This window comes from Chanodichthys erythropterus, chromosome 16, assembly GCF_024489055.1.
Source record: "Chanodichthys erythropterus isolate Z2021 chromosome 16, ASM2448905v1, whole genome shotgun sequence".
Classification (NCBI taxonomy): domain Eukaryota; kingdom Metazoa; phylum Chordata; class Actinopteri; order Cypriniformes; family Xenocyprididae; genus Chanodichthys; species Chanodichthys erythropterus.
In genome coordinates this window covers 15,614,925-15,638,556 of record NC_090236.1, presented here as the reverse complement: position 1 = coordinate 15,638,556, position 23,632 = coordinate 15,614,925, and the positions used below count along the sequence as shown (strand labels likewise).

General features: G+C 36.6%; 1 protein-coding gene across 11 annotated transcripts in view; it reads right to left on the bottom strand.

Moving 5' to 3' along the window:
* dlg1b (discs large MAGUK scaffold protein 1b) overlaps window positions 1-16,125 on the bottom strand; it is a 146,603-nt gene extending 130,478 nt beyond the window's left edge. For 6 of the 11 annotated variants that reach the window (XM_067363948.1, XM_067363950.1, XM_067363951.1 and 3 more), the window contains exons 1-3: window positions 15,452-16,125; window positions 15,068-15,199; window positions 2,675-2,838 (exon numbers count right to left, since the gene is read on the bottom strand). In XM_067363948.1, coding sequence (XP_067220049.1) covers window positions 2,675-2,838; window positions 15,068-15,199; window positions 15,452-15,518 — 363 coding nt within the window. In that variant the 5' untranslated portion in view covers window positions 15,519-16,125. The remainder of the gene's footprint in view (window positions 1-2,674; window positions 2,839-15,067; window positions 15,200-15,451) is intronic. The other 5 variants (XM_067363949.1, XM_067363955.1, XM_067363957.1 and 2 more) reach the window with 1 other exon arrangement.
* Between the last annotated feature and the right edge of the window lie 7,507 nt (window positions 16,126-23,632).

Below are 23,632 nucleotides of genomic sequence, written 5' to 3'. Positions count from 1 at the left end.
TTGGGGAAGTTCCACTGAAAAGACTGAAACAAATCATTTCAAATAATAAGGCCGTGCTACAAATAATCCTTATCCGACAGTTTGACTGAAGATGTAAAATGTCCTTCATGTTCTATTTTTTTAGACATCAGGAGAGTAATCTAACACTTGGTAATAATGTGACATGGTATAACAAGAATATATATGGCAAGATCTCTCTTCAGTCGCTGAATTCTTTTCCCCCTGATTATTTTCTTTTTTTTCCTCTTTGTATTCCACTGTATTTGGAGCATGAATCCAACTGCCAAAGCCACGCCCTCCAGTGGTGAACCATTGAAATTTCAAAACACTTATGACGTAACAAAGCCTCGTTTACTGAAATCACGTGACTTCAGGCAGTTCAGATACCCGTTTGATACGTACTCCGAACCACTGATTCGAAACAAAAGATTCATAAAGCTTCATGCAGCAGTGTTTTGAAATCACCCATCACTAGATATTGTTGAATACAGTTGTTACTTGTTGTTTTGGCACACAAAAAGTATTCTCGTCACTTCATAACATTAAGGTTGAACCACTGTAGTCACATATACTGTTTTAGATATGTCTTTAGTAGCTTTCTGGGCATTGAAAGTGTTAATTGTCTTGCTGACAATGCAGGCCTCACCGAGTCATCGGATTTTATGAAAAATATCTTAATTTGTGTTCAGAAGATAAACGAAGGTCTTACGGGTGTGGGACGACATGAGGGAGAGTAATTAACAACAGAATTTTCATTTTTGGGTGAACTTACCCTTTAATGCTCGATGGTTGAAGGACAAGCAGAATAATGTCATCTCATTATACTCAGTTTTTGGAAATGCTTATTATTGCATTCCCAGAGCGAACCTTTCGCTGATTGTTGACAGTTTACCAGAAATTACTCCCATAATTCAAGCAAAGCATCATGGGTCGTAGGAAAAAGGTGGATAACTTCTGAGTTACCTTAAACTTCCAAAGCTTATCTGTACAACAAGTAAACTAAAAATAGGGGTATATAGGAGAGGTTTTTTTTGTTGTTTTTTTTTTTTTTAACTATGGACACTTTCGGCACAGTGGATTTCACACAATATTTTAATTTGTCTAATAATCGATGCACAACAATGGACATACATTAGAGGAGAATTCTTTCATTACAGTGTTTCATATTCTGTGGTCAAATGACACTTGAAACATTTTGAAATAAAGTGTCTGAATCCTTTGTTTTGCTATAAAGCTAGTTTCATGGATAGCATGAAATCCATGAAACTAGCTTTATACACTTGATATTCTCACACTATACACTTTATATGTTCATACTATTATGTATAATTTGACAAAATTGCAGCTTGATTATAAATGATGCAAAATAAAAAAAATACTGTTCACAAGTGATATTTAACATGCTATTTACCATTAAATTATAGATATAAAATTACTGGTGTGTAATGTAGCGTACAAAACCATGTATAATATCTCTTAATTTTTTTGCATGTAGTATGCATTGTGAACCTTTGATATTTTTAACTGAAAGAAATAAAACTGACTGGAAGAGACAATTGTTGTGTTCTCTTTTCCTCTCCACAGCTTACCATGTCCATTTTTTTCACGTTTTTCAAAAGTGTGGTGAGAAATAACCAATGCTGCATTAATTTCAGCAAACATCAAGCAGAAAAAGTCTGAAGGTATCTGCATATCTACTACATTTTTTTTACTGCTTGTTTAATTTACTTATTAAAAATGAGCTAATGAAACAAATCTGTGATAACTAATCTCATTCATTTAGTGATTGAACTTTCTGTTCCTCTGTTCAGGGAAAGAGAACATCTGCTACTAAAGTATTCAAGCTCACAAACAGCATGCACAGAGACTGCAGTTAGAGCCATGGAGCGTAAAGACTCCTCTGTCATATTTGTTTTCAGCAGAATCACGCACAGCTACTGAGACCGAAATACTTCCCCTGAATCCAGGAGGATAGAGTGTCTTTTCCAACAGTTTCTGTGAGTGTGAGGAGTCATTCTGCAAACGATTTCCAGTAGACTCTTTAAGATGGATTATAGCAAATTCCACCAACATTGACAATTGTGATAACATGCAAAGCAGGATGTCAGATTCTCAGAATACCTGACCGATTATTACATAGAGTGTGTAACAGCAAAAGCACATGTGCTTTGTGTAGGAGAGACATTTCCTGTCCTGTTCAGGTGTGCGTTTCCCAAAAGCATCTTTAGCAAACTATGGTCGCAAGTTCCGTTGACCCGTTTCCCATAGTTGCTTTTGGGAAACGCACCTCAGCAAAATGGCCCCAATCACAGCACTGCTTTAAAAAAAAAAAAAATCCTTTCATTTAATATTTAAGACTGCCATGATCTATTTCAAATAAACATGTCAAACAATCAATGTCATGTTTGGTTAGTGCTTTGAAATCTGAATGCCGTCTAATTAAAAGGACCATATTATGGCATAACTTGTTTAAAAAGAAACAAACAGTATGCCATTTTCTTTGACAACATCAATGTTTTTAAATTGCAAGATGTTTAGATGCTTAGCAGTAATGAATTAAAATGTTTTAAACAGCATCAAATTGACCTAAAACAAATCAGACCAGACATTTCAGATATTTCTAAACTCTATTCGGTAATCTAACTCAGAAAATTAAAAATTGGAGCACTCTTACCTCTATGCTGGTGCTAAGACTGGGCAGGGTGTCGGAAGTCACCGTTGAGCTTTGAATGCTGGAGAAATCCCACAAGTTCACTGGGGGCATTGCATCGGGCACTTTCACTGATTCCCCACATCTCTGATTATCCAATAAGGTCACTTCGTAAAATTCCTGGATATCTGAATAAAGAGAAACTATACATTTTCAAGAGGAAATGTTTCTGTAATATACCTGAGAGAGCTTACTAAAAAGGAAAAGCAAGATACAGAGGCCCCACAAAGTATTTAGAAACTGAAGTCACACATAAATGTATGAATTTCATTGCATAGATGATTTCATATCAAAAAAGGTCATTTCTGCAATTATTTTCTAACCAACTGGTCCCACTGTGATTTTTTTTTTTTTTTTGTGTGTGTGTGAATGTATGATTTCAGTTCCCCTCAAGTTCACACAGGGTGTTCCTCTAATGTTTGACAACCAAAAAGTGCCTAAATGTGTGTACATTTTAATTGTGAAAACATTCCTACATTTTAATTGTGACTTAAGTATATAAATATCTTTTTACGGTTAACTGTATATGTGAGCTCGATAAGAGTTTTGAAGGTCATTCAAGGACACATTAATTGTGCAGCTTTAAAACCTTGTTCACTGATCAGGGTCTCTGATGTGATTTGGTTGCTAATGGCATGTATCTATAAATACACATCCTAGAGTGAACAGCAATTTAAAGATTACCAACAAGAGTGTGGACTGAAACTGGAGGTCATGGGAGATTTAAGGGTCGTTAACAACTGTTACAACATTCTTCAGGTTACAATCATAATGATACAAGGGTCAGATGGATCCCACAGGAACTTCTTATTATGAACATTTATTGCACTCATTTGAAAGTCACCACCCAGTCGTGAGTAAACAGTGCATGTTTATGTATGAATGTGGCAGATAAGACAGAAGTTCATACACTCTAACAATCAAACAAACAGAAACTATTTACACATACAAAAGGCACATGTTCAGTTTAAAATAAATTAGGGAACTAGTCCCTTCCACAAGCAGAGGGGAAATGACTGTTTGAGAGAATGCAGTTCTGCGCTATGGTTAGCTATGCTGTTCGACGCTCAGTCGAGAGAGAAAATAGCAGAGGGTTACAGTTCTTCTATGCATGGCAGAGATTGGGTAACAGGGCTGAAAATACATGCTGGATCACATGGAGCTTCACAGAAATGAGAATAAATATTTTTATAATGCACGCAGCTGGTGGGGGTGATTCCCTCATCTCTGGTTTCCCTGTAGAAATACTGAGTCCAGTGACTTCACAGCCCCTCTAAAAAAAAAACACTGCCTTGTAATTGAGCTCCCACTCATGTAGAATGAGCATTTGTCCTATGACCATTAAAAATTTAGATCTAGCATTTTTCTATATCTAGGTCTGAAATGTGATTTTGGTTCCTTTATTAAGGCTAGTCAATAATAAAAGGTTTGTGCCACAGACACGAAAGTGCCGGATGGGTAAACTAATCCAGGATATATATTGAGATTAATCGCTGTTCGTTCACTTGTCATTGCCCCTGTAAGTCTTTGAGAAGCAAGGGGGTGTCACAGAATCCTACCATTTAACATCAGACTGACCTCTCAGACATGCATCTACTCTTAAAATAAAACAAAGACAGGAAAAAAAAATACTGAACCTACAGTGCTCAGTGTAAATGAGTACACCCCCTTTGAAAAGTAACATTTTAAACAATATCTCATTGAACACAAAAACAATTTCCAAAATGTTGACAAAACTAAGTTTTATATAACATCTGTTTAACTTGTAACATGAAAGTAAAGTTATTAATATAACATTAGAACAAAATTTTCAGTTTTACTCAAATTAGGGTGAAGCAAAAAATTAGTACACCCCACTGAAAGTCTCTGGAGCAAAGCTAAATTTTAGACTGCAAATGTATAACTTAACAAGAATTCAACCAAAGATGAGTCTAATTATTCATTACACAGGTGTCCAGCAGACAGTTGACCATAAAAGGGTGTTAAAACCCCTTCCCATTTCATGCTGTCAGCAACTGAACCACATGGAAGAGAAATGTCACAAGACCTGAGAAAGAAAATAATTTCTTTACACCAGAACGGTGAAGCTACAAGAAGATCAGCACAGCTTTACTTATCAGTCAGAATACTGTAGCAGAAGTGGTACAAAAATTTTAATAAGATGGAACTGCAACCATCTCACAGAGACGTCCAGGTCATCCACAGTAGTTAACACCTCGACAGGAGCGTCTTCTGATGAGAAGGGTTGAAGAAAATCGGCATGCAAGTTCACTGCAGTCATCTAAAGAATTAGAAAGCCAAACTGGGGTGACTATTTCCCGTGACACAATATGGCGTACACTGCAGAGGAATGGCATGCATGGGTGCTGTCCACGAAAGAAGCCTCTCCTAAAGCCCACCTACAGTTTGCAAGGGTCCATGCTGACAAAGATGAAGACTACTGGGACTCTATACACAGGAGTGATGAGACCAAGATAAATGTTTTTGGAACTGATGGCTTCAAAACTGTATGGCATTGCAAAGGTGAGGAATACAAAGAACAATGCAAGGTGCCTACAGTGAAACATGGTGGTGGCAGTGTCCTTATGTGTGGCTGCATGATTGCTGCTGGTGTCGGGGAGCTGCATTTCATTGATGGCATCATGAATTCACAGATGTACTGCTCTATAATGAAAGAGAAGATGCTACCATCACTCTGTGCCCTTGGTCGTCGTGCACTTTTCCAACATGACAACGATCCTAAACACACATCTAAGGCCACTGTTGGATTTCTGAAGAAGAACAGGGTGAAAAGATTCAGTGGCTCCTGATCTGAACCCAATCGAACACCTCTTGGAATTCTGAAGAGGCAAGTTGAGCATCATCCTCCATCCTCTCTAAAAGAGGTCATTCTAGAAGAATGAAAAAAGATAGATGTTGCAAAATGTCGCCAACTTGTTCATTCCATGCCTAGAAGACTTTAATGTTATAAAGTTCAACAGCCTTGTCAACACTATGGAAATTGTTTGTGTTTATTGAGATGTTGTTTAAAATGTTACTTTTCAAAGGGGGTGTACTCATTTACGCTGAGCACTATATTTACTGAAAACCAAAGACTAAAGTTATTCAGCTGAAATGCAAAGGCCTTCATTTCACATTTTCATAAGTATAATTTTTTTTTTTTTTTTTTTTTGGCAGGGGGGGTTGGTTAAGTGATTAAATCTTCCCAGATTGAATCTTCCCAGATTTCAAAAACTTCCACTTTTATTACAGATATTTTGTGACAGTTTCCCAGGAAGTTATGATTTTGCTCTCTTGAACACATAGGATACTTTATTCACAAATGTTTTATGCGATATTCCAATTCTGCGCAGTTAAATTTGCAGCTTTGGATGGCATTGCAACTACTGACTGGCATTATTCCAAAGCATATCTTGTTTGTAACATGTAGTGACATCTGACAGCAGGTCATATGACAACTCTTTAAAGAGTTCAGAAATAATCAGAAAACTATAGAACACAAAATGTCAAGAGCAGCTTCAAATTGGCAATCGACCTGTTCAAAAGTAGGGGTGGGATGGGATGGGATGGGAGCAAACTATGCTATCTTACTAAAAACAATCTGGGACACATAAATCAAAGGTCCTAATGATTTTTCAAGTGCTGAATCATCATGCATCAAACAAATTAAAAATGCATTATATAAGAGTGTGCATTTACACAGCACTCTAGCTGAGTCAGCTGCAATATCAGAGCAAAATATTTCATAACCTCATCTGTAAATCTCATTGAAGCACATCAGGAAGCAGATGGCGAAAAACCCTCTATTTGCAAGCAAATCATTCACGTGTTGTTATGCTGAACAAGTATATTTGAAGCCTACTTTTTGTATTTTTAAATTAGTCAATTAGTGTTTAGTATTTGCTCCATCCATGGCTGCTTCCTTACATGTTGACTGTGGGGCTCCCAAATTAAGTATGCCAATATCGGAGAAGTAATGTTTCCTTATGTAGCCTGAACAACCAGATGCATTTACACTTTGCCAAGTTTCACCTTATATTTGTCTTAAATCAGCTAAGCAGTAATTACAGAAGTGAAGAGCAAATTACCAAAGATTTTTTAACTGACTCCTGAGGAAAATATGTGAGAAATCTAATCTCATCCAGATATTAGTGTCTGAAGCTGCGTTCCATTCGACAGGGTCCCTACGCAGTGTTCACTGCTCCCTACTCCCTGAGCACGGTATATCAGTTGAAGTGGACTACGCTGACAATAATCGTTCATTTGGAATGCCCTGCAAACGTCATCAAAGAAAGTCGACAGATTGATGACATAAATAAATAAATAGATATTTTAATTTACTTTCGAATTTAAAATCGACTCTTAACAGATTTGAAGATGTAACTGTCATGCCATATGAAAATAAATTCTCATTTGGTTAACTGTATAAATGTATTCTTAATCTATGGTCTCATGCGCTTTCTTTTCCACGCGCAGCCGCATAAACACTCCTGAGGTAACATTAAATAAAATAAAATAAAATAAATGATAGAGCCTTAGCTGCTTTGTCATGCCTATTCATACAATAAAATATACAAATGTAACACTCATCGCCATAACCATTCATACTTTCGTTCGTATAAAATGTATTCATACTCAAAACCAGAGAGCCGTTAAACTCTTTCAACGGCTTTGCTTCGTCGTAGTTCTGAATGGTGACGTGGTGCGCAATGACAGTTGGGTAATTTTACCTCTCTACCTCCTGTGAAGTGATGTATCGATGTTCCCTTATTCCCTATGCCGTTCGCAGTGCCCTTCGAACGGAACATGTTCGCTCCCTTCGGAATGGAATCTCACTTAAGATGGCGAAATACCGTGTGAAGTCCACTTCGCAGTCCACTTACGGTCGAATAGAACGCACCTTGAGATTGTGTTGTATGATTTGTGTAACGCTTTGCTCATTTATTTCTACCTTTGTCGAACACCGTAATTACAGTTCAACTTCTCATTGTGCTGCTTAGTGCTCTTTATTATGGGTTTTGACCAACTTAAAGTTAAATAACAGTTAATGGTTTGCTTACTTCAGGTATCCTATCTGACGACAAGAGAGTCTGATCACAAAATGCTCAAAAAGGCTACTGGAGCACCAATCTGGAAAACTAATCTGCCCGGTTTCCCAAACAAGGTTTAAGCCTAGTCGTAGACTAAAATGCATGTTTACACTGAAATACCTTAAAATATGTCAGTGCCATTGTTTTGTCTCAAGATGTACACCAGTACAAAGATTCTAATTTTCAGACCAAAAACTTCTTCACGTAATAACCTAGAATACTGTCTAACACTTGATGGCTGCTCTGTTATGTGTTTGTCATCAGTTAGGAACCTGGGTGTGCTCTTTGATACCAATCTTTCATTTAAAAGCCATGTTTCTAGTATCTGTAAAACCGCATTCTTCCATCTTAAAAATATATCTAAACTACGACATATGCTCTCAATGACAAATGTGGAACAGTTAGTTCATGCGTTCATGACCTCAAGGCTAGATTACTGTAACGCTTTACTGGGTGGTTGTTCCGCTCGCCTGTTAAACTACAGCTGGTCCAATACGCAGCAGCTAGAGTTCTTACTAGAACCAGGAAGTATGACCATATTAGCCCAGTTCTGTCAACACTGCATTGGCTTCCTGTTAAACATTGTATAGATTTTAAAATCTTACTAATTACTAACAAAGCACTAAATGGTTTAGCTCCCCAGTAGCTGAGCGAGGTCTTAATGCATTATTGTCCTTCACGTTTATTGCGATCTTAGAATTCTGGACAGTTGATAATACCTAGAATATCAAAATCAACTGCAGGCGGTAGATCCTTTTCCTATTTACCACCTAAACTTTGGAAGTCTTCCTATCGCTGTTCGGGAAGCAGACACATTCTGTCAGTTTAAATCTAGACTAAAAACACATCTGTTTAAACTTGCATACACATAAACCATTATCTACTTCTGTAAATTGTTAGGCTGCATAGATTAGGTCAGCCGGAACCAGGAACACTTCCCATAACACCTGATGTACTCGCTACATCATAAGAAGAATGGCATCTACGCTAATATTAGTCTCTCTCTTTTTATCCCGGGGTTTGCCACAGCCTGCCAGATCCAGGCCGTATCCAGATGAGATGAAGAACCTGCATCTAGACATGATGAGAACGGAGCCCAGAAGTGTCAACTAAACTATCCCCTGTGAAGGCCTCCTTCCCTTTCCTTTCCCTATGTATAGATAAAACGTTATCAAAATTATTCCGCCGACACAACTAGTTTTTCTGTATTATGCGCACCAGACAAATAATTTGGCAAATACCACTTTTTTAAAAAGGACAAGCTTCTGCGCACATACACACTCAAACATGCAAACCTATAGACTAAACATGTAAATGAACGGCAAAAATGCATTAAAGGTATTGGTTTTCAGTAGGAAAGGTGTCATTTAAGCAGCCCCTAAAGTAATAATTAGCAATTTTTACAACGGACGTGATTAAATCAAAAAACATCTTTAGCTCGATAATAATTTTCCTGTTGTCACTGTGAAACTACTTTGAAACAATATGTATTGTGAAAAGTGCTATATAAATGAAGATGACTTAAGTTGACCAGTAAAGGCACGTTTATAAAAGCATCTTAAATGTCCTAATTTAAAGGTGATAGAGAGGATTTTTTCGTCGACTGAGAATCCAAAGACTGTTACTGAGTTTTTGAAATGAGCGCATGCGTAAGAACAACCCCCCTCCTTCAAAGGAACGCCTCCCAAAACTCGTAAACACTCGTATTGGAACACGAGTGTTTACCACCGGCATTCGCTGTGTTGTGTTAGTGGATTCATTATGTCGGACTCACCGCAGGAAACTCATAATCTGCAGTTGTTACTCCTGTCTTCGGACAAAAACATCGCATGCGGCGCCTGTGGAGTGTGGAAAGTTAATGGAGCGTGCAGCCGTGCTCGTCTCTCACAAGGAACGTCATGGCAGTGATTGACAAGCCAGAGGGCCAATCCGCGCACGTCTCTCACAAGGAACGTCACGGCAGTGATTGACAAGCCAGAGGGCCAATCGTTTACGCGATCATTGGCTGATGTTTTTAAGGCCCTACCTCGTGCACAGATGATGTATATTAATATTATTCCTTTCAGTGGACCTAATAAATAGTCTTTTATCAGTTAGTAAAGACAGTTTCAAGTAATATTGCAAAAATGTATAAAACAAAACATCCTCTTTAGCACCTTTAACTAAGGCCTAATCCTGACATAGTCTAAGCCCTGTCTGTGAAACCAGGCCATCATGTTCAAATTGCGCTAAAAAGCATCTTTCTAACGCCCAGCCTTTGACTCCAAAATGATACATCTGTTTGTTCTAGCAGATTTAAACAGTATGGACAACAACATGGCTGCCCTTAAGCTTTTGGTCAGCCAGGATAAAACATGCATACGATGAAGTAAAGTAATAACCAGTGGGGTTATGAGTAAGATCTTTAATCTGGTCACTGTGGCAAATCAGTCTGGCATCTGATGAAGTTATGATTGAATCAAATCACTAATGAGCACAAATTTCTGAGTGAGGTACACAGAGATTTAATCATTGTTTGAGAATCAGTATTAGGTGGTTAATACTGAACAACACACTCTTTTCACCTTAGTATAATACCAATGACATTATGAGGCGTTCTGTTTATTCATGTCAGTTCAGTGACCCCATCCATGCTCTGAGAGTACGCAATGTGCATGATAAAAATGGAGCTCTAACACTTTTAATCGCTGCCTATTTTAGTAGTACTACCGCGACACATCAAAACCGTTGATAGTACAAATGGTCATGCTTTACATGATCTTTATAATATCAGCCCGAATGTGTCCGATATCAAATCTAAACAGGTGCATGATTCACAACCAGTAGAAAACACAAGCTGCATCAGACACTATGGTAATTCAAACTGATGTATAATTAGGTCCCAAATAATCTATGGAACATCACAAATACTTAATAGAGATGTTGTATATTTGTGACCTAGACACTTCAACTCTTTGTGATCTTTTCACAACTAAGTTTACAAGACTGAAGAAAAAAAAAAAAAAACAGGTAAAATGTAAATGATAGTGGATTCATAACAGAATGTAAAAGCTAAAAAGCTGTAACTGGACTTATCTCCTTAAATGTGTTATATTTCATAGTGTAGATGATAATTGGAGATTAAAAAAACTGAGCCAGTCAAAACGAAGGCGTAACTCTCAGCCGATTCCCAGGTTTCTCTTAGTCTCATGTTCACTTTTCTCCCTCCGGAATAAGATATGTGGTAAGACAGCCCTTGAACAGAGTGCTGTATTGACGTCCGATTAACAGACCTCTGCAGCCACAGGATAGAATTTCCACAGTTCACAGAGCCTGCCGGGTCTCTTTACCTCTGACACATGTCTTCATTATCTGATGGCTCATTTACAGATTATGGAATGTTAATGCTTTCTGTAGGCAATTAATATTATGATTGAAATGATCGACTTTTGATATTACAATAATTTAGATGAGGGGTACATAAGGGAATCATTTTAAAATATATGATAGCATTTTTTGGCTGGCTTGACGTTTGCCCAAGTGAGATGCTTCCTATCTACTTGAGGAAGTGATTTTTATCCATTACATATTCTGTTTCAGAATATCTGTAATATCAGATTCACCACTCCAGCTCTTTATGAAGCACTAAGAGCTTTTTAAAAAAAAAAAAAAAAAAAAAAAAAAAAAAGTTTCTTCTGTGTGTGAACAGAAAACCTCACCATTATCTATTTTAGATAATGTGATTTAATCTTACTCTTACTCAGTCTCATTTTCAAAACAATTAACTAGGAACTCATGAGGCGGGGAGGTTCTGTCAAGGGTAAACCTGGTCTGTCTTGTGACCCACATTTTGCAAGCAGGAGGAGACCTGCCCTGCTCTGGTTAACTCTTCTTCTTTGGCATCCTAGGAGGGATCTTAATGCTCTAATCATTGAGAAACCATGAGTATTGCATGTGCTGCTCTCTCAGAGAAACCATCGTAAATCATCAGCCTACGGATTAGGACTGGGGTAATCATGTCAACAGACGGATTACATTTTGTTTGTCCTTTAGAATACATATCTGAGGAAAAGTCAAATTGAAAAACTGTCACTCCAACGCATTTTTCATTGGCGGCTCTCTTAAGAAGAGCATGTGTGCATGCAGGACACATATGAGTAGAGGGATTTCTGTGCGTGTTTGTGTGAACCTGAACGAGACTACGCATGAGGGTGATTACACATGTATGATGTATGAACTTATCCAGCAATGTTGAGCACGACGATTCATCACGGCAGCTTAGAGTAAGACTGTTGTCTGAGATACAGAACAGTGGTGAGGCACACATAGTGCTCCAGCCAGGACAACAGAATATTTTATAGATATTTTTTAGATATTTACAACTCTTGTGTTGTGATATGCAATTCAATTGTTTGTAATTTTCCCACCCTCTCTAAATAAGTTTTTGTGCTTTTTACAAAACGAGTTTGCTTTCAAACTGAAGCAAAACACATTGGTGAAATACATTTACAAAGAGGAAGCTGATCAGTCTTTGTCCTAAAACACATGACCATTTCAGTAGACAATAAAACAAGTAACTAAGCACACATTAAGTATAACTCTTTCCCTTCAACAACTCAAGCAACAAAACTTATGGGTTTTTTTCTAAAAAATGAGAAACAGAGGATGAAGTTATTACAGGAAGCCTCCACACCTTGAGGGTCAAACAAAGGAAGTCACTGGCACATGGCCAGTTAAACCCCAGAGAAACAGCCTCAAACAGGCTGTTCAGTGTTCAGCATTCCTTGTGGTTGCTTTCTTTGCCTAGTTTCAAACGGCTGGCCTAAGACAGTGGTTCCCAAACTGGGGTACATGAGGTGACAGAGGGGGTATGCAAACAAAATGCTGAGTTTTGCCGTTCATTTAATTCTGCCCTACCCAAAATAACATTAAAACAGAGCATGCATTTATAACAGGCAAAATGCCACCTCTAACATAAAAACAGGAAAACGGTAGTGCAATAAAAGGTCAAATACATGACATCCAGTCAAATTAAATTATCTTTTGCGGTCAAAACTGACTGCATCCACACAAGCAGCATGCATATAATGAAAGTATGCTACCTTAGTAAATCATGCTACATTACATTGTGTCAGTGAACAAATCCATGGCATTGAACGAATCAGGAGAGTCAAGGATTCAATTACCTATTCATAAACACAGCCACTTGCTTTGTTGCTCAAATGAATGAATGACTCGATGACTCACTCATTAAGAGAGTGACTTGCTGCCACTTACTTTGTGGTGGTTTTAGTTGAATATTTTGAAGTATCAACTTTGATTTTACCATAATTTCATATTTTACTATTGAACATTTTTTAGTATCTAAAACATTATCTCATAACATTATTTATGGCACTTTAATTGAATTCATTCCACTAAGCAGGATTAAACTGTGTAAATACATCTAGATGGAGCTTGCCACTGCAGTGCAAAGATGTCTTTTGTTGGTACTGATTTAAGTTGATTATTAATGAATAAAGTAATAATATTAATAATTACATTATTGGGATTTTAAGAATTTGACATAAAACATTACATACATTTAATAGGTTAATAGGTAAAAAATGGAAATGGAAAAGGGTGTGACTGCAGTCTAAGTGGAAGAGGGGGGGGGTACACAGAAGGATGTTAAAGGGTTAGTTCACCCAAAAATGAAAATAATGTAATTTATTACTCACCCTCATGGCATCCCACACCTGTAAGACCTTCGTTAATCTTTGGAATGCAAATTAAGATATTTTTGTTGAAATCCGATGGCTCAGTGAGGCCTCCATAGCCAACAATGACATTTCCTCTCTCAAGATCCATTAATGTACCAAAAACATATTTAAATCAGTTCATGTGAGTGCAGTGATTCAACATTAATATTATAAAGCGACGAGAATATTTTTGGTGTGCCAAAAAACAAAACAAAATAACGACTTATATAGTGATGGCCGATTTCAAAACACTGCTTCATGAAGCTTCGGAGCTCCATGAATCAGTGTGTCTAATCATGATTCGGATTGTGTGTCAAACCGCCAAACTGCTGAAATCACGTGACTTTGGCACTCCGAACCACTGATTCGACACGCTGATTCATAAATGCTCATGCTTCATAAAGCAGTGCTTTGAAATCGGCCATCACTATAGAAGTCATTATTTTGTTTTTTGGCGCAAAAAAAATATTCTCATCACTTTATAATATTATTATTGAACCACTGTACTCACATGAACTGATTTAATATGTTTTTAGTACTTTAATGGATCTTGAGAGAGGAAATGTCATTGCTGACTATGCAGGCATATCGGATTTTAACAAAAATATCTTAATTTGCGTTCCCAAGATTAACGAAGGTCTTATGGGTGTGGAACGACATGAGGGTGAGTAATAAATTATATTATTTTCATTTTTGGTTGAACCAACCCTTTAAATGCCTCAGGGAGGTACGCCACTATTTACACATTTTATTATTTGTGGATAATTGTGATTTTTATTTGTGATATTTACCATGTCTAAAAAAAAAATGATATATACATATATATATATATATAGAACTCTGGCTTATTTACAGTGCCTGTAAACTGTCCCTATCAAATAAATAAATAAACCAGAGAACTAAGAAACACTATAATGCAGCTCCTCAAAACAAACTACAAGATAACTCAATGCAAAGCAGATCTCTTTATACAAGAACATCCTCAGATATTACTCTAAACAATAGTTTACACTGCTTCGAAGAATTCATTTCAATTGTTTTTTGGGGTTTTTTTACCATTCACATCATAGTATTAGGTACTCTTTAGTATAGTCACCTACATGTCAAAAAGTTCTCACCCCTCTGAAAACGGAGGCAATGGCTTGACTAACACACGGCCTTGATTGGCTTTTACAACTCAACACCTCTGTGCAATGACAAGCTCTCACAAACTTTTGGAGGGAAAGCATCGCAACCTCCACACAGTGAATATGAACCCTTCAGATACTGAAAATTTACAACAGGGCTCACAAAAAAGTTCAGTCACTTGTCCTGTGTACCCTTTTTTGTTAAATAAAATTGTAAGTAACATTAAAATGAGATAGATAGATAGATAGATAGATAGATAGATAGATAGATAGATAGATAGATAGATAGATAGATAGATAGATAGATAGATAGATAGATAGATAGATAGAATGCAACTCGTTCCAATAAACAGTAGCTCTCACAGCATGACACAGTATTTTCATTATAACTAGGAAGTGCTGAATGACACATTGTAGTACCTATAAGCGCCTGGAAGAGGTTACTCTGGAAGATGTCAATGACTCTCTGGATAGAGTTTCTCAGCTGTCTGTCTTCAGTGTTACTGAGTTTTGACCGGTATTCCTCCAGCAGTAACAGAGCCCTCTGTGCATCTATACAGGGCAGACAGAAAGTTTACTGAATTACAAAATTACACGATACTGCAACAGACTCTACGTTTAAATCTCCGCCTTCTTGTGGATTGAATAAAGCTTAAATAAATAATAAAATACTTTGGCATAGGTTTTCAAATCTATGTGGTGATGACTGGACAAAAAAAATGTATGACAGTTCTCACGTCCAAAGAATTTTACAGTTTATATTCAGTCTGCAATGTTCTGTTAAGCCTCCAAGAAGTGACTTACCAGCTCCAATGTCTGATTGCGTAAAAGTATATCCGAAGTTTATCTCACCTTTTTTTCTGACTGGCATGTTTAGGTTGGGCTCGTGCACGATAACCAATCCAGCAGAGCTCGCGACAAAAATTAACAATACACGCGATAATAAAACGCTCCTCTCTCAACACGAGTTCGTCCAGAGTGTCAAGAAGGGGTAAGTTAGACGCAGTTGGCATGAAACTCAAATGTTTATCCGGTAAACATGAAGACGGTTCAGGCTGATATGAACTGAGCCTATTGATTTTAGAGTCGAGCGCGAGCTGCACTTCTTTAACCTGACAGTCGAGCGACAACACAGAATTGAGCTTTACTCCACTGACAGCCCTGCGCTTCCATTCAAAAGACACACAGACGCTGCGATTCAGTCTCCACCGCCAATCTGCTCCGCGGCTGCGGAGAAAAACTGAACATATGTCGCCGCCAGTTGCAGTAGGGCTTCCAAAAAAACTCCCCAAACTGCAAATATACACCTCCCTGCCGTGCGCTTGCAAGGGCTCAATGTGAACACAAGCGATTCAAATCCTCACGTCCGCAGTTTCCCTCATTCTTCTTCACCTTCGGAAGAATGAGGATTGTTTTCCTAAACGTCAAACTTCTTTCGTTATCTCCTCCTCCTTTTTTTTCTTCCTATGTGTCAGAAATTCCAAACTTTCCTCCAAAATGGCGTCCCAGGGTTGGAAGAAAGTCACGTGATTCTAGACCCTACCCTTGACCGCCCAATCATGGGACTGGAGCTACCTTTCAGCTCAGGGTTGGGAAGGTGAGACTTCACACTTTCTTAAAGGAGACTCACTGACTCAAGCAGGCAAGTGGTATAAACAAGGGTCCATATGAGGATATAGGCTCTCACAAGTTTATGCGGGACTTTTATGTTCATGTTATGATTGACCATTGCTATGCCTACACTGTGTTTTTAATCCAAATGAAACATTCACGGTTTTGACTACACCGGCTTTGATTTGCCAAGAAGTTGTAGTGGCTGTTCACGTGGAAGCTCAACTGAGGGGCCATTATGTAAAGCCACACAGAACCTGATCTTGAGATGTGTTAATCCAGTAATGTAATGGGTATTGCAAAACACACACACACACACAAACAAACATACTGTATGTATGCATATATATATATATATATATATATATATATATATATATATATATATATATATATATATATAATGTATGAATATAAGTGTTGTAAAATATTGTACATTTTATTTATTAAAGGGTTAGTTCACCCAAAAATGAAAATTCTGTCATTTATTACTCACCCTCATGCCGTTCCACACCCGTAAGACCTTCGTTGTCAGCAATGACATTTCTTCTCTCAAGATCCTTTAATGTACTAAAAACATATCCATGAAGTTTCAGAGCGTAACGAATCAGCATGTCGAATCAGTGGTTCGGAGCGCCAAAGTCACGTGATTTCAGCAGTTTGGCGGTTTGACACGTGATCCGAATCATGAATCGATACGCTGATTCATAACACTCCGAAGCTTCCTGAAGCAGTGTTTTGAAATCGGCCATCACTATATAAGTCGTTATTTTGTTTTTTTGACGCACCAAAAATATTCTCATCGCTTTATAATATTAATATTGAACCACTGTACTCACATGAACTGATTTAAATATGTTTTAAGTACATTAATGGATCTTGAGAGAGGAAATGTCATTGTTGGCTATAGAGGCCTCACTGAGCCATCGGATTTCAACAAAAATATCTTAATTTGTGTTCTGAACATGAATGAAGGTCTTACGGGTGTGGAACACCATGAGGGTGAGTAACAAATTACATTATTTTAATTTTTGGGTGAACTAACCCTTTATTCATTTATTGTGCACCATGTTAAAAAAAAATTGTTGTATGCATAAAAAAAAATCAACCATGAAATAACTTAAAGATTAAAACGAAAACATCCTCTGTGCACTCTTCATTTATTAATGTTTTCCATTCCCAGAACGCACAATAAAGGGTTAGTTCACCCAAAAATGAAATTTCTGTCATTAAGAACTCACCCTCATGTCATCCCAAACCCATAAAAACTTCAATCATCTTCAGAACACAAATTAAGATATTTCTGATGAAGTCTGAGGGTATCTGAACCACACATAGGCAGCAATGTCAAGGTTGTGTGACCCCACAAACACTCAGTGGATCATCAGATGAAGATGTGCCTTTCAGATCTAACATGTATTGACACAAACAACCAAAGCAGAGGCCCAGATTAGAAAGTAGACATGGTAAAAGAGGACTTTATTTTTAGATGGTCATGTTTTATGAATGATCCTCTCTGATCTTGAAGAGGCTACCTCCATCTTGCCACAGTGTACAAGAGCAGTCAGGTTTGCATTGTATCTCACGAACATTGGATTTGCATTGAGTCATTAGTTAGATTTTGGCCTTTAATCCAGCGTATTATTCTTGGTGACAGATATGCATGCTTTGCATAAGGCTTATTTTTTGGGAGTCTGGCACTTTTGTGGAATATTTCATTCTTTGATTCAAATTTGTTGTTGTTGTATAAACTGTGTCAATGTAATAATCATGTATTACCATTTGAGACTGGGCATATTCTCTGTAACAGAATGTGGATCTGTAAACAATATGACATAGGCGCTTCCCGACACATGTCCATCCCGTCTGGCTCTCTCATACTGAACAGTGATTATAGCAGCTGTTTTTGCTGTCATCTCTGGACAAATTGCTCACAATTAATCTTGGCATAAATCAGGATTTTGGCAGCAGTGTTGGTGAGTGTAGTGAGAGTAGTGAGATGAAATTTTGTCAACAACAAGGAAAACACAACTAAAATGATGCAGGAATTTCTCTGGGCAGTAAAGTGCCCCATCTATGTACAGAAACATTTGTTTTGTTTAGATGTTTTTGCTTTGTTGCCACTAATGATAATGTGATGCTGTTGCGGTTGCTTCATTGAAATCATTATTTCCATTTTTGTTCATTTTATTATAATCAATCTTTTCGGTATTATAATAATAATACAGTGGTGTGGCATGTAATTTGATCTTATTCTCTTAATGTGTTGATGGCCTATTAAACAAATCCCAGCCTGTAAACATGATAATTCTCTGGCATCATTTCAGTGGGTTGTCAGGATGCCAAGACATGATCGATCCAGAGTAATAGCTTATCTTCCATTTGTGCTGCATCTCAGTATATCAAAGGCACTCACTCTATGAGAAATGCCATTCATAATGGCAACATTTAACATTTCCAATGAAGATTATATTATAATTCCCTAAGAAGTCCAATTCAGTGATTTTGCATGCACATTTAAATGGATTGATTTTGAGACATCATCATTTAATGCCATGCAGAGTATTCTTCCGGGATCCATAAAAGTCCTGCCATGGGCCATGATTGAATAAATAAAACGTAAAAAATACATCCACCCATCTTCCAAACTTCTTCTATGTAGGGTTGCGGGAGTGCTGGAGCCTATTCTAGCTTCTCAGGCCATAGGCAAGGAAACATGCTGGATGGATTGAAACATTTACACTCTCTGGAAATGTATTTCTCCCATTGTAATGGACTTGCCATATACATTCATGGTGTTTCCCTGCCTATTGCCTAATATGCTGAGCATAAACTTCAATATCCCTACAACCCTGGTTTGTAGAATTGATAGATGGGCATAAAACCCATATAAAACCAATAAAACCACATGAAACAAAACATAAAACAGGAAAAATATAAAATCCTGTAAAATATATATTTTTTAAAATCCTATAAGAATATATATACAGTCAAACCAAAATTTATTCAGACACCTTGAACATTTCATTCATTAATACAGTTTATTAACTATAGTTTTAAAAAATGGTAATAAAATATGACAAGATCTCAGAGTTAAACTGTGTCAGAAAAAAAAAAATATTTATGTCAGATAACACTTAAGCAAAACATGGTCAGGTCAAAGTGTCTGAATAATTTTTGGTTTCAGATTTTTATCAATTTTACTTGTAGTCCACTGTATGAAGAATTTTTGGGTATATAATATGTCACAGTTTACTTTATTTTGCTATCCTCACTTAAATAAATGAACTGTAGTGTCCTCCACCCACTAGTAAAAATATAAAATATAAAATGTCTGTCTAATTTTTGGTTTGATTATATATATATATATATATATATATATATATATATATATATATATATATATATATATATATATATATATATATATATATATATATATATATATATTAGTCTAATTTCTGCATAAAATAATTAAAAGAGATTTTCTGGTTGTTTTTTACACTGTGATAAAGTTCAGGACTGGACACAGAGGAGTGCTTCAGTGTGATTTAAATCGTGGGATACCAATTTGATGGTAACAATGTATATTCACTTTGCAGGACATGATTATCACGTCTTGAGTTGTGTTTTGTTCTGTTTAGTTGTTCATGTTTAGAGTGTGTTTTTCATTAGTCACATGTTGTCGCGATTCCTGTCAGTTCCTGGACAACATTTCCCATAATCCTCCCTGCCAGTCACATGCACACTCCACACCAATCATCATTTGCCACATACAGCTGTAGCTTATTATCTGGACTATTTAACACTCACTCACTTTGAGTTCAGGTGTGTCTTGTTATTTTGCTCCTCAGTCTTTTTAAGCCCTGTGTTTGTTCAGTTCAGTTCTCTCAATTATTATGATAAGTAATAATGTTGTTTGCCAGCCTTAATATATTATGATAAGTTGATTCATAAAGCATCTCAAGGATCTATCTTTAAACTTCTGATGAAATAACTTTGACTTTAAGGTGGTTGATAAACATTTGTTCCATACAGTAGTACAGTATTGCAAAACACTCATAATTAAAAAAAAATAAAAAATTGCCCGTATACTTGCTCCAAAAGATCTGAGATGGTAAAGAAAATATATTTTTTGCTTTGTCCTAACAAATATTTTCAATATGATATTTCCAAGATAACAAATGATGTACACCCAAGTATTTATGAATCAACCTGCATAATTCCCTCATCATGAATAACAACTGGAACTTTATGAATGCTCAATAGTGAACCAAATACAATCTCTTCAGTTTTAATTTTATTAATATCAAGAGCATTTTTACCACACCATTCAACCACTTTGTCCACACCGTGTTGGGGCTCAGATTTCAGATGTCTAAAAACTCAAAGTATTCAGAGTGTAATCTGAATATTTTAATGGCAGAATATCTAAGTTTTGCCTGTAAGGTTGCTTATTTAAAACAATAGCAAAGGCGTATAGCTTGATGATGCCGTGAATGAACATGGAATCATAGGAGGCTTCACCTCCACAGCCAATGGAAAGCAATCCAACAGGACTCAGGCAGAAATCATGTTCATGGATGAGCTAATGTATTAAAGCTTTATTATCATTACTGTGATATAAAGCAGGGCGAGGCCAAGAGCTGTGGGAGCCTATCGAGTCCCATGGAGGAGCTCCGGAGCTTTTATTATTGCTTATGTGCTGCATTTGGCCACGTTTACATTTAACGTTTGCTTTTATTTTATTCTAATGAAATAACCGCAAGTGCTAAATAACTGCTCCTACAGGTCACTTTTTTTGACAAATTAAAACTGGGGCTGTTCGTCAACAACATTTTTTCACGGAAGATAACGAGACGATGACTAAATAAAAATGTGTTTTGAATGACTAAAACTATGATGAAAAATCTACTCTAAAAATGGGACAAAAATTATAGAGAGGGATGATTTGGGAAGATATCCAGTCAGGACTGCTGTCCCGTGTGAAAGATGTGCACATTTGAAGTGTAATGTGCTGATATTACTGCGGGAAAACGCGGCGCTGTTGCGCACTCTACAGGCTCACCAGCAGCACTTCAGACTGCTTCTCATTTATGCCAAGCGATTTCTTATAAGCTAATGTTGATGAATTATGACAATGTTTACTACACAATGCTTATATGGTAATATGTTTTAGATGGTTGTAAGAATGCATTTATTAACTCCCTCATCTGAACTTAAAAGAGCAGCCTGCTTCAGTGCAGACTGCAGACATTTCAGAATAAGAGTCACAGTGTATTTCGGGATGGTTTATAATTATAATTTTTTCTTTTATTTTAAATTTTTTTTTTATTTTGTTTACACAATAAACTGTATTTAATAGCTTCTAATCTTTAGCTTAACATGATGTACTAAAACAACTAAAACAGAAATTAAAAAACTATAGACATTTAAAAACTAAAAGACAAACATAAAAAATTACCAAAACTTTTAACTAAAGTTACAATGAAAGCAGTAAAACTAAAAATCGAAATTTAAAACAAAAACTATAATAGCCTACCTCAATGATAAGTGTGTCAATCCCTGAAAAGCACTGAATTGAGCTCTCTGTTGTGTGTTTTTGCACTTGAACGATCAAAAACTGTCTGCTTTGGCGAGTAAAGTACAGTTGGTTGTCTTAAGTAAATATAAACAGTTTGGAGAATATCAAATGTATATCAGTGTATTGGATCTGTGTTTTGTTAGAGAAATATTTACTTAATGCATTACAATTAAACTAAATTATATTTTAGTAAAAAATAAAATCTTATGATATTTAGTCGACTAAAACGAGAGTCTAAAACATAGTCAAAAGACTATGACTAAAACTAGATCAAAATTTGCTGTCAAAATTAACACTGCTTGGTCAAAACATTTATACTAAAAATAAATTTGATTTGAGTGTGTTGAAAGGTATGTTATAACATTACTCTGTGCGTTAGTTTAGTGGCTGGAATGAGACACTTGTTGCAAATTGCAGTAAGCTAGATCGATATTAGAATATCAAATTATTAAAAGCTGGATGACTTGTGTTGCTAAATGGCATGCAAATAATTTTGAAATATATTTCATGGCAGAGAAAATGCTGTATTACTCTTACTACAGATAAAGCTTGTTTTTCCTATTATGCTATTTTAGCCACTTGACAAAATAACTTTTTCTCTGAAGCATGGTACAAACATGTTACTCACGGTAAATAAAAAAATCTAGAGATTCAAATAATAAGACTAACCATGTTGAGCTTTAATGAAGATATAAATGTATCCAGTTGCTCACCTGGATAATAAAGCACATAATATATTAAATCATCTTTGATGTTTCCATGGTACGGAAGTAATACTGGAAATCGAGGGTAACGCGGATATGGCGTCACTGACAGGCAATGCAATGACATGGGTCATAATGGCAGAAGACAGAATATTTCACCTTTACTATCTGAACTCTATTAATAAGAGAAGAGGCATATCAGTTTAACAATTCTAGATAATTTAGTTTTACTGAAGGCTTTTGTCTAACACACATCAAATAAACGACTCTTTATAAAGGACTGATGATCATACCTTTTGCTAGCATATAGTTAGGTAGTAGTTTGACTTAAAGGGATAGTTCAGCCAAAAATGAAAATGTGATGTTTATCTGCTTACCCCCAGCGCATCCAAGATGTAGGTAACTTTGTTTCCTCAGTAGAACACAAATGATGATTTTTATCTCCAACCGCTGCCGTCTGTCAGTCAAATAATAAGAGTGATTAGGAACTTGAATAATAAGAGTCGAAAAAACTTCCATAGACAAATCCAAATTAAACCCTGCGGCTCATGACGACGCATTGATATCCTGAGACACGAAACGATCGGTTTGTGCGAGAAACCAAACAGTATTTATATCATTTTTTTACCTCTAATACACCACTATGTCCAACTTCGTTCAGCTTCCTGATAGTGAGGTCAAAAAACGCGTTCTCATGACGGAAGTGATGTCTCGCCCATATACTTCAATGAGTGTGAGACATCACTTCCGTTGTCAGAGCGCGATCAGACCTCACTAACCGGATGCTGAACGAAGTTGAACATAGTGGTATTAGAGGTAAAAAATTATATAAATACTGTTCGGTTTATCGCCGAAACCGATCGTTTCGTGTCTTAGGACATCAATGCGTCGTCACGAGCCGCAGGGTTTAATTTGGATTTGTCTATGGAAGTTTTTTCGACTCTTATTGTTCAAGTTCCCAATCACTCTTATTATTTGACTGACAGACGGCAGCGGTTGGAGTTAAAAATCAGCGTTTGTGTTCTACTGAAGAAACAAAGTCACCTACATCTTGGATGCCCTGGGGGTAAGCAGATAAACATCAAA